A 12,955-nucleotide genomic window follows, 5' to 3' on the forward strand; every position below is an offset into this window, starting at 1 on the left:
ACAGATTTTTTAAATAATTTCTAGGTGGAGACCGGCACCAAGGCGGTGACCAGCTTTGTATGCACGAACACCATGATGAACCCGGACGAGGGTCAGCACCTCATCAAGATGATGAAGAAGAAGTTCACCATGCTTGTCAACAACAACCAGGAGCCGCCGCAGGAGCCTGAGGTCACTGATGTGAGTTCCAACATTATTAAGACTATAAGTATCGTAAGGATGAAGCCAATACTTTTTTTTACAATATAACTTCGATTTGAAAAGGGGGTAGCGTAAAATGGGGTGACTTTAGGGGTTTTAAAACTGCCAAAAAGCATTATTTATGATTAACTCAAACTGTCCGTTTAACTAGTCATAATATTAGTCATTTATATTTACGTACGTACTACCAAAAATCGCGAAATTTCATAGTCGACAGGATTATATACGTATCCGGCATATTCTGAATATTATAGATAAAATTACGTGTGATTTTGAAAATGAACTATAAAAGTAATACTGATGCAATTATGATTAATACCTTACCGAACAGACCTTACCCATATTTATTTTCGGCTTGTATATTTAATTTCTGTCTATACATAGGTATAATTCGAAACAACTTTCTCTAATTTAAAAGATGCAATACTATTTCATGTTCAACAATTTAATAAAAAGTGGCTGTGACATAATCGGACAGACAGACGGACATGACGAATCTATAAGGGTTCCGTTTTTTGCCATTTGGCTACGGAACCCTAAAAACTGGCATAAGTTGACAACTCTACTATACTATTGCAGACCAACGACGATTCAATACCGGTTGAAGATCCGAAACAGCTCGAGAAAGTGATCCTCCATCTGGTGACCAACTTGCCTTCGCCCCAGCCCGACGAGAAGGACCACAGCTTGTCACCCGAGAGAGACGGCCCCCACGTACATTTGGCCATAATACCCCCCCGCAAAGAGCGTATTGTAATGGGTATAGAGAAAATATATACCGTCATTAAAAATTTCAACAATCCCTACATCGACGAACATGTTGACGTTAAGCGTATTAGAGGTTCTAGTGTAGAGGCAACCACGCCTTCTCATAACACTTCCCATTTTGAGGATGCACCTCCAGAAAACACCAAGACGCTTCCTACAATAGCGACTATCACCAATAAACATTATCGCATACATACAAACTTGGAGGACTTTGGAGAAATATTTCAGAACCTTAAGCCTGCTCTACCAAATATAGATGAAACTTGTGAAGTAAAAACACCAGCCTCCTTCGCTGAGTATATAGCTAAACAACCTAACAAACAGACTAAATTTAATTTCACGAAAACTGAAAAAGCATGCGAAAGTGTAATCCTGGAAGAGCCCGGTTCTAGTTTTAGCGTCATTGGAACGAAGCGCTCTATAGATGTATCAGCTGAAGACGATTATTCGAAAAAGAAGTCTGCTCAAAACGAATCTGAGGAAGCAGTAAACGGGCGCAGCTCTCCAACTTTAGAGAGTTTCTTCAATGACGCCAGTAAGTATAATTCATACTCAGAATACCATTTTTTTGTTCTAATCCAGTACCCCTAGTGTAAATATTTTCGACAGCGAAACGTAACGTACGCGTTTGCGTTAAGTGTCATTTTGTATGAGATTTTTGACTTTCCAAAACGTCCCGCTTGGCGCGCTGTTCAAAAACCCATACAAAATGAGACTTAACGCAAACGCGTACGTCACGTTTCGCTATCGACAAAATTTACACTAGGGGTACTGAGTGCGAAAAGCTTCGAAAACAAGATAAGGATTTAAGATTAGATGAAAAATGTTTTTGTTTAGCCTATGAATTCAATTGTTTTCCCATTTTAGCAGATAAGTGGTATATTGCACAAAATTTTGATTAGGGCACACTAGGTTCGTGTTCTTCGCTCACTCTCACTGAGCGTCAGCGTGAGCGAGATGGATATGCGTGCTCGGCACCGCGGATATCATGTTTTTAATTTTATTTTTTAATATAAAAAAAAATTCAAAGTAATGGCTGATCAAGCATAATATTGCTCATTTTTATAAATATTTTTTTTTTTTTAGTCTGTGCAAAAACCAATTATTATTCTTTAAAGTGCATTTTAGACCCATTTTCGTGATTTTTTCTATTGAGTAGAAGTCAAAAACTCAGGATTCGAATCGCTAAAGTCCCTAGCTAGAGAATGGCCTCAAGATTACTTATAATATTTTTGGCAACCGTATTGTGATCTAAAAAGACTTTTCAAAATCTCTGTTTTCTGAGCTTACTGCACCAGCCTTGTATAACCAATTACAATTTACAATACATTTGTTCAAATTGTATTTGTAGTTACGAGTACCCTGACATAATAACAACGCAAAACTTTTTCTGTTTTAGTTCTAAACACACAGATTTCCCAGCTTGATGATGCCCTTATATCTTTGGAAGATACAATAGATCCATTCCCAGATCTTTTGGTGAGTTTCTGTTAACTTCTTACTAATATAATCTCTGACAAAGAATGAACTCCGGTTTAAAACAAAAACATTACTCCCTAGGGAAAATGGGCTACACACACTAAACCTATATATATATCGTCGGGGATAGTCCAATACCGCGTAAATAACAAATGCAGTAAGGTCCAATTACCTTGTACATTGTTTGAATTTCGAACTCTTTCGACTTTGTTAGTGACGCGGTATTGCACTATCCCCGACGATATAATTTTATATATAAATTGTGTGATAATTAATATTTGAAAGTTTAGATAATTTAAAGTTTTTGTAATAATACCTACTACTCGTAATATTAAAGGTAAATGTGAACTCAGTCTGTCTTTCTGTCTGTTACTTCTTCACGCTTAAGAAGGAAGAATAACTTTGCGATCCTAACGAAACGGTTTCCACTAACTAAATCTTAACAAATCACTTTAACAGACAATATATTCTGGGTTTAGAGGTTTCACTTTTATATATATATATATATTTTGTTTTGCAAATTTTGGGAAACAGAAAATCAAACCTAGTTTTTCATTGTATGAATAACATACTAAAAATCATGGAGAATGGAAAATATTTAAAAGTGGAAAAACATTTTCTCTTTTTGAATAGACGAGTACGCGGTATAGTTCCCTCTTAAGCCGCTGAATCGATTTAGATGAAATTTGGTCTGGATTTAAATAGTTTGAGGCCCGGGGAAGGAAATGGGATTTTTTTCAATCATCATTCTACGCAGACGAAGTTGCGGGCAGACGCTTTGTAACTTTAAGTTTAATTTTAAAACAAAAAAATATAGCAATCAAGAAATATATGACATGTCAGCTACCTTCCTTAGTACCATCAAGTAGCATTGAGGCCCATTTTGTTTTAACAATCAGCCCGCGTAGCCAACGTGTTTATCGTTCACGCTCCGTGGCGAACGAAACGCAGCTGTCACAGTCGCGCAGGTCGCGCTAATAAAGAAGAGTGATAGAGAGAGAGGACTAAGTAACTATAAAATTAAATGTTGTGATTTGCAGATATCCCAGGACGTTCAAGATATATTGGGTGGCTTAGACCCGGACGAGCAGCCGGAGCCAAATTAAAAATAAATGGTTCAGCAAAGCTGCGACAACAACCGGATCTCCTGTAAATATGACGCCCGTTACACGTGAAATCATATTTTCCGTGAAAGGTAATGCAAAATTTATAAATTTTGACTCTAGAGAAAGCCATTAAGGTAATATCTACATTATGTAGTTCGCTGCCACGCACTCGATATTCGTTGTACTAAGTATTGTACATGTAAAATATGATAAACCTTCATATTTAAGGGGCGTCCATTAATGACGCGAGGGCTTCAGAGGGACCGAATTTCACTAAATCTCACGTGGGGGAGAGGAGGGGCTTAAGCAAATATCACATAATACATTTCAGGCAACAAAAAAATTTTCAGAGAATCGGTTTAATTTAAAGTAAAACATGTTTTAGACTGGATAAAATTTGCTAATATTTGACACTATTCTTCTATACAATTGAATCCATGAATAAATTTATATATCAATACGATTATTTAGTATTGATATATTAAGGATTCAATCCCCGTCGTTTTTACGACTCGTGATAAAAATAATAACGCAAATTGTGTTTTGATTCATAAATCAAACACATTTACAGTATCTCATGTCAGATTAGGGGGGAGCGAGGGGGACGAGATAAATCTTACATCTCACCATGTTTTCAAAAATCCTCAAAACCCCTCGCGTAATTAATGGACCCCTAATAATAGTTGTGCAATTTAAATACCTAAATAATGTTTTATACTGCAATAATATTCTGATCAAAAGCATGGGATCTTTTCTCAGATATATTCTGTATCTTATACATAAAGTACCGGGACCCTTGTAAAGACCTGAGGTTTTATAAATTAATACCTACCTGCGATTACATAGCTTCTGAGTTTTGTAACATACTTTTTGGTTAGTTTAGTATATTCGTAACTATGCTCTGTTAAGATTTAACATACTTATTTTAGTGGAAGGCGGGCAGTATGCCATTTTTGGGTGTTTAATGTACAGTTTGCTACAGGAAAAAGTAACCTCCCTCTAACAGTTTCTAAAAAAAGTATACATTTCTCAGTTACTGGCCGTACTTACATTCCATGAGTGAATTATATTTTACAGCGAATGTGCTGCACAAGGACCATTCCACGGAAATGTCCCGTATTAACAAGATTTTTCTGGAAACTGTAGGTGAACGAATTGTATCAATGACAAGAAACTTAAACGAGGTCAGAAAAACGATCACTGACTATAGCGGAGACACATACATTGACAGCCCCGTGGAATCCTACAGACACGATAAATCGAACTAAAAATCACTCTTTAATAAACATGTAAATACTTACACACATTTTACGTTTCTTGTTTATTTAGGAATGGCCTAAAAATTACGGATAAACACAACTAAGCATTGCGACATATATAATATATAATGTATATGCTTTATATATAAGTAACTATAAGTGGGCTTTTTGAGCTTTGTATAAATTATGTGCTTTTATGCGAATTCTTTCTGCAAAAGCTAGAAAATATTCTAAGCGAATTGGTGTATTTGTTTTACGTAGTTTTAAGTCAAAGATCTCTAGAATTTAAACTATGATCTTCTTCGTTGTGTTTATTGAGTAAGATCAGTATGTTTATTCGATGAGGTTGTATATACGATTTATATTATGTTCAATTCGAATAGTAAATTTTAGTAGTTAGTATAAGTGTAGATAATTTCAAGAGTAGGTAGTTAGGTGGTCTCGTGAGCCCCAGTTGCTTGGGTAGAAACAAATATTATATTAACGTAGACATCTATGTTCTGGAAGAGTGAATTTATTTTTGAAGGCACCTACTTGTAAAAATATAGTGAATTGTTTATTGTTGTGATGCGCATGGCTATACAAGTTATTCCATTGTCTTATCTGTTCTATTTACATCATAAATTTTTAGAAGTTATTCGTAAAGAAAAATTGAATTTTTTGTAACTTAAGCGAGTGTTTCCGAGAGAGTTTGAGGAAGATAACAATAGTGTTTAGTTTATATGTGTAAATATCTGCTTCTTCATTAAATATATCTGTAAACTTTATGCCGAAGTAATATTTTAAATGGGGAGTTAAATGTATTTACCTCCTTTCAGAAACCAAGTAATGAGTGGAGCTTGGATATTGAATATACGGCACCCTCATGATATCAAACTCTTTGGAAGGACGTAAACCTGACGAGGCGGTGTAATACAAAGAAACAATAACTGAATGTGTATAATATAAGTACGTAGTGGAAGTGTAAGTAGTCTAGGTGTAGATAATGTATGGAACTCATATTTTCTACTGAACTTATGTATAGATATGTAAGTATGAATTTGAATGTCAAAGAGTATATTTTTAATCTAAACGATAGGTAGTTTTTGATAGCGAATGTGTAGTAGCAACGTAGTTCCGTAGAATCCGTTAGTAGTATAACTTTGTGAACGGGTATACTTTGCCATAAGGCTAGCACTAGGTATTTCGGCAAGCTATGAGTGAACTTTGTACATAGATATATAGGATATGGACGACTGTATCATGACACATATATTAAATATACCGAGGTAAAGTACTTGTTATTATAATTGTAATCGTAGCTTAACGTATGTTTCTGTTAAATTTTCGCGTAGTATGGATCCTCATTCCATTTTTTTGGCATGTACACAGCAACTTTATAATTTTGTGTAGGTATCTTCTGGATTTTGATGAATGAGTTCATAGTCATGAAAGAAAGTGCTGTTTATGTTATTTCATTACTTTTGCTTACTTATATGAAAATGTAAAACATTTATTTTCCTTGCATTGTGGTGTAAATCAAATTCTCAATACCAGTGCTACCTAATACCACTCGTACGCTGTGCATTGCGTTTTTCCCTATGGATCTTGCAAAATAGCATGTACTCCGCGCAAGTTGAGGCCCGGGCCACATACGCAAACAGCATGCTCCATGCACTCGCCCGTACCTTTATCATGCATACTCGTATAACTGGCGCAAGTTACTTGCACAAACAGTACGCGCACGCTGTTTGTATTCACCCCCACTTTTACTTCAGCCACGCTAATGACGTGGATTATTTGCGGGGGTAGCTCGCATTACTCAATGCTTTACATAGTTTATATTATTATTTTACCTTTGTTAATAAAATAACCTATATACTTATTACTTGAGCGGGTTACATGCGCTATGCGCAAATGTAGATTTTTAACCATAATCAAGGAATGAAAAGCACCCATTGCTGATGAGATATTTTAATAGCTCGAGTCAGAAGTGGTGCCTTTCACCCAAATTAAACTCTACTGTTCGTTCTGAATACGACGAAAGCAAAATACTATGTGTCGTACTTGAGAGTACTTTCAATTAACAATTTAGGTTTAGGAACGTTATTTATGGAATCGCAAGTTAAATATCAGAATGAAAATTACACAACAAATCCATTTAGAACCGAATTTTCTTTGCCTGTCGTTAGAAATTATATAAACTAACTTGGAGAGTAAAACGTCCATTTTCAAGCCGCTTCATAGATCCACTTTTGGAGCATGAGAAAACTTTTGACCTTTTATTATTTGTACATCTGGAATGACGTCAGTTTCAACTTGGTCTTTCATAGGTACGTAATAATAATATCAAAGCTTTTTACTCAATAAAGAAACGAAATGAATTCATGGCCGAAAAAGGGAGCTTTAAAGTTGCGCCAAAACAAGTAAGCTTCCACTCAGGACTGTGTTCAAATAAAGCAACGAAATTATTTTAGAAAGTATAAATAACGTGCGAGTCTTATCCAACTTAAAAAAAGTAAGTAAGGTAGGATAAGATTATCACCGGGGCAATATAAACACTTGTATAGAATCCTCATACTTTTGTCTTGCTCCGACCACAAAAACTATGTTCATCTTATCCCATCTTACCTTAATACTTTTTATTTACACAAGCATGTAGGTAATACGAATCTGGTGGGTAAAGGTGAAGTGTAGCTGAACGTAGGTAGGTTACTATTTAGTATGTCCATGATCTCAAACCTTCCAGTGTACAACTAATCATTTATTTTATTAGATGGGGAACATTTTTAAATGCCATATTATGAAGTAGAGTCATGTGAGGCAAGCGTGCCCACATTTTGTTTCAAACTAGTATTCAAATTAAACAATTAGTATGGAAGGGAAATGAATATATGTATCAGGTAAAGCATTTATTAAGGTAATAAATAAATCAAGAAATAACCAATAAAATCTTGACACTCCGGAGAAAAATCACTCTAATTCAATCAGCTCAAAATGCGCACACTTACCCCCATACTGCGGGTAAGTGTGCGCAGCTAAATTATATTTATAGATTTTTTATTATTGTAAGCAGTCTAATTTTGATAACATTTAACGAACTTTATTGCGACATAACATAGCTTCAAATGTTATACTGAATAAAAGGCTTAAAAACATTACATTAGGAAAAAAAAAATTACTTGTGACAACTTTTATCTTGATGACAAATTTTACCTTAACAGCACCAAATTTTAAATATTCTTTTTTTTTGAGTAAGCGAATGATTTCATCTGGATTTTTTGCATAAACTAATTCTTCACCAACATATTTTTAATTTTTTTACACATATCACAAACTTCCCTCTCTCTATTAGTAAATAAAGGGGTTGCGCACACTGCCCGCTACGCACAGTTACCCCACATGACTCTACATAGACTTTCATGACATAAGATCCTATACGTATACGAACTTTACCTTTATAGGTGCATATTTATTATAACCGTTATTAGGAAATAGAAACAGTAAACTCACAGCAAATTTTAAAATAAGATCAGATCTAACAGTGTGATAGAGAAGGTATGCTACTTAAATATAAATAAGTATGTAACTTCAAGTTAACTGTTGGCTGGGTTGGTAAGCGTTAGTGGCCTAGCGGTAAGAGCATGCGCTTTCAGTCCAGCGGTCGCAGTCGGTGAAGGAAAACGTCGTGAGGAAACCAGACTAATCCTAATAAGGTCTAGTTACTCGGGGTTGGAAGGTCAGAAGGCAGGAGCTTTCGTAAAAACTAGTGCCTATGTGAATTTTTGGGATTAGTTGCCAAGCTGACCCCAGGCTATAATGATCCGTGGCAAAAAGCCGGGATAACGCGACGAAGATGATGATGTAACTTCAAGTTTAAAAAAGATAGATAACGCGATAACCTCGTGAAATAATCGCCAGTAGTTATCAGTTTATTTTTTCTTATTCTGTATACAAATTTAATACTGCACCTGAAAATCACGACAAATCAGCCGCGGGTAAAATTCTAACAGTGACGTGGAATTTTTAAATACTGCATGTTGGATGCAACGCCATAACAGGTGGAGTGATGCAAACAAAGCTAGTAGAGATATTTAGAGAGCTATTTAACCACTCATTTTCTGTAATTTGATAAAAATATGATTTTTAGTCATAATAACAATGTTCAATAGGAGCACCAATGCGAACTAAGGTACTACAGCGTTTTTAACCTATTCGTCTCCATTGACTCGATATAAAGTCAGTACATTTCGTGCCCAACACCCCACGACTTGATATGTTATACGGATTGTTTACTTGCAATTTGTACCTTGTCGTTGATGACATTTAATTGCCACATTTACATGGTGGTGAAAAGGTTAATAACACTACATTCAAATTTTCCCCATCTATCTTAAAATATAAAACTTAGTAATAGGTATAGGGTATTTACGCATATAAGGGTTTCTTCATTTATAATGTTTTTTTTATCTATGTAATGTAGGTATCGTCAGCAGCAATTATAGCATATTCTCTAATGATTTTTACACAGCAATTGAAGTACAGCAGATACTTTTGAACTCGAACTGAAGAGATACTTACATCTCTACCTATATGTTAAAGTATTAGGGCCTACGCTAGCTGGCGCGGGTGCACGGAGCGGACGAGCGGGTTAACGAAAAATAGTATGAGCGAGTTGAGCGACGCTAACTGAACTGCGGCGGATTTCACCTACAAATAGCACCCGCGTGCGTGCGCACGCGTCGGGCGTCCGCGTCAGCTAGCGTAGGCCCTTATAAGGTGACAGTTGGCGCGTTGTTTTATCTGCTACTACAGGGTGCTTAGCCGACGTGCCAATCGTTAGCGCTCCGTAACTTAGCGTAGTCATCTATCTATCACTCTCCCATGTTAGTGCGACAGTGACAGTTGCGTGTCGTTCGCTACGGAACGGGACGGAACGTTAAAACGAAAGGGGACGACCGCCTCGAAACCGGTTTTCCATACAAGCGTATTCCCCATTTTCCTCTTTGCTATACGCAAAATATTTTTACACAATTTGATGTATTTTAATCATAGCTATTCCCGGCCGTATGATTTTTTTCGATTTTATAATGATTATAAGAGTGAAGAACAAAAAACAGGTTTTTACACATTCTTAAACGCTCCTAAAGTAAAAATCGAAAAAAATGAACAGTCGGGCATAGCTATGATTGTATTGGATAATGTCAATATCCAGGGAGGAAAATGAGGGCTACGTTTGTATGGAGAATCGATCGTCCCCTATCTTCTTAACGATTGGCATGTAGGCTACACACCCTGAAGTTAACAGTATATTATAAATCAAATACTTAGGTATGGTAATATAACCTAATAATAAACGTTTCAAATATTCGTATGAGTCAATTTACTTGCGAATACGTTTATCAATTGCCTAACGATGTAATTTATAATTATAATTCAGCGTTGTACCACTTGCGCATATAAATTAGGTTGGTATGCATTAGGTACAGGCAGAGTTATCACGTTCTCGAGAACGTTCTCCTTTTACTATGTAGAATATTCTCGAACGAGAACGCTCTCCATATAAAACAGAGAACGTTCTCGATAACGGCACAAATATAGGCACAGGTTTATGATTAGTTTTGCAATTTATTTTGATTGAGTAGAGAACTACGACATTTGTATACTTACCATACAGGTAACTCGAAAAGTAAAGTTGTATTTAGTTAGGTGTTAATATTGAGAAAATTAATTCTGAACAATTATTTTTGTGCGCACTTTTTCATCATCCATTTTGCCATTAGTGTAAGTGGTTAACTTATAAAAACAATAGATTAAGGATGTCATATTGTTTTGAACTGGTTTTCTATAAATAGGTGTTTTAATAAATAGAGCGCTGGTGGCCTAGCGGTAAGAGCGTGCGACTTGCAATCCAGAAGTTGCGGGTTCAAACCCGGCTCGTATCAATGAGTTTTTCGGAACTTACGTACGAAATATCATTTGATATTTACCAGTCGCTTTTCGGTGAAGGAAAACATCGTGAGGAAACCGGACTAATCCCAACCAGGCCTAGTTTACCCTCTGGGTTGGAAGGTCAGATGGCAGTCGCTTCCGTAAAAACTAGTGCCTACGCCAAAACTTGGGATTAGTTGTCAAGCGGACCCCAGGCTCCCATGAGCCGTGGCAAATGCCGGGACAACGCGAGGAAGAAAAAAAAAGGTGTTGTAATAAATGTTTATTGACATGTCAATTTTCCACTTCTATACACCCAGTCCGAGCAAGAAGTTTGACAAAAGTGCCATCTAGTTTTAAAACCTTTCTCTAAATACATAGGCTTACCTCTTTTATACAGTAAATGAACATGCAGTACGAATACAAGGGTTGTGTACTATTCCACACATTAATTAAATCTCTATTTACATGGTGCCATTGTGTTGATGAGTTGTACCAAAACTATTCAGAAAAATATGCTATAAATACTACCTTACTGTTTTTTCCACCGATACTACCCCAAATTCATAAGAGCAGAAAATAAGTTCGTTCGGATCACTTTAAAGATTATTTGGTAATGTTTTTTGACTGCCCTTTTTTGTAGGGACTTGAACTTTATGTCGTTTGCCATATTGACGGGTATAATTCCGAATGGGTAGTCAGGCCGAGTCCGGCGGCTTATTAAAAGCATTTTTTTTAATAGAAACCGCTAATCTTAGGGGTTGCAAATTCGCCCAAAAACTGGTTGTGCCTAAAATAAGAAGATGAGATTAAGAATCTGTGCTTTCTTATTTCTGGCTGCGTACAGGAGTCGGACAGACTTCCCAAACGGAACTATACAAGCATAATAAATAAGTAGTTACGTTCTACAAGGGAATTCGGGAGAGATGAGCAAGACCAACGAGTTAATGGATCGGACGATCCTTCATAGGACTTAGGTTACACAACCACCCTTTTTTGCTTTAAGTTTATTACAAAGATAAGTTTAATTCTAAATTAATAAAGATAAAACCTCTTTAATTCATATGACAATCTTTAAAATGAAAGTAAATTGTCAAACGATATTTCAAAAGTAACCAGACCAATTACTATATAACCATGCGTGCCGTGAAACATTTAAAACATTTTGTTTTCAACACGCATTTAACAGATTTGCTATACCGGAGTGATCTCATACTGCTTTGTAAACAAAAATTTGTACGGAGCACTAAATAATAAACGTTAATGTCACTGACACTGGAACGAATTAGTAGCTTATAATTTACTGAATCTGTAGGGTTGATTCTGCTCACGTCTCCTGAATCACCTGTATATTATGTTGACATTAATGTTTTGGATCTATATTAAAACGGTGCCAAATACTTCATGCACGTCAGACGGTAAAATATAGTCATAGAGATAAAAAAATATATACTAACAATGCACTAAGCATTGTTGCTAATGCGTTACAATTATTATAATATATACCTAAAAATAATACGCAATGGTTTTATATTTATCCGAATGTACATTTTTACAATACCGAATGTATGGTAGAACGGAAAACGTTTGGTATCAGTCCAATCACAGATTTACTTTAGTAGATGACGTGCATGAAAAATAAAATATGCATATCGTGAGACTGAGTATTTTAGTGTTTTATAAGTTTAGCAGCTAGAATTCCCTCTGGGGCTGTTATTTAATCCTTGAAAATTATTATTAAAATTAAGTAATTAAAGACTTTTACATTTTATACTCTCTAGGTGAGGCCGTAACTAAAGTTATTCTTTAGGTACTAGTAAGTCTTGAATGAGTTTTTTTATGTAGATACCTAAATGTATAGGTTGATTCACGTTACAATTCTTTCACATTTTGCCAATTTCATAAGATATAGCCTAATATAAATCCTAAAATTGCCGGTAGTCCAAGTGAAACACATCGCAGATTATGTTTTTATGTTGTGTCTATTCCGTGATTTTGAAGCGTCGCACCATTTTCTTGATTGCACTCGGACGCGGTAAGGTCAAGCCGATGTGAAATAATTATACCCACTGAAATAAGTACCACAACACTCGTGCCGGCATGGTTTTGAGTTGTCTTAAAGTTACGTGAGTCTTCCTCAACCCTTTAGTTATGTAGTTTTATATTTTTTACTGAATAAATGTAGAAAAAAGTATGTATCTCTGTAAACAACATGTATTTATGGACTGCAAA

The 12,955-nt window shown here is 35.7% G+C and overlaps 1 protein-coding gene across 4 annotated transcripts in view; it reads left to right on the forward strand.

Moving 5' to 3' along the window:
* The window catches only part of LOC133534407 (neuronal PAS domain-containing protein 2-like), a 93,532-nt gene extending 80,577 nt beyond the window's left edge, over nucleotides 1-12,955 (forward strand). For 2 of the 4 annotated variants that reach the window (XM_061873519.1, XM_061873503.1), the window contains exons 8-11: nucleotides 25-180; nucleotides 781-1,504; nucleotides 2,369-2,448; nucleotides 3,489-12,955. In XM_061873519.1, coding sequence (XP_061729503.1) covers nucleotides 25-180; nucleotides 781-1,504; nucleotides 2,369-2,448; nucleotides 3,489-3,554 — 1,026 coding nt within the window. In that variant the 3' untranslated portion in view covers nucleotides 3,555-12,955. The remainder of the gene's footprint in view (nucleotides 1-24; nucleotides 181-780; nucleotides 1,505-2,368; nucleotides 2,449-3,488) is intronic. The other 2 variants (XR_009802022.1, XR_009802021.1) reach the window with 2 other exon arrangements.

The sequence above is a fragment of the Cydia pomonella genome, chromosome 1 (assembly GCF_033807575.1).
Source record: "Cydia pomonella isolate Wapato2018A chromosome 1, ilCydPomo1, whole genome shotgun sequence".
Lineage (NCBI taxonomy): Eukaryota > Metazoa > Arthropoda > Insecta > Lepidoptera > Tortricidae > Cydia > Cydia pomonella.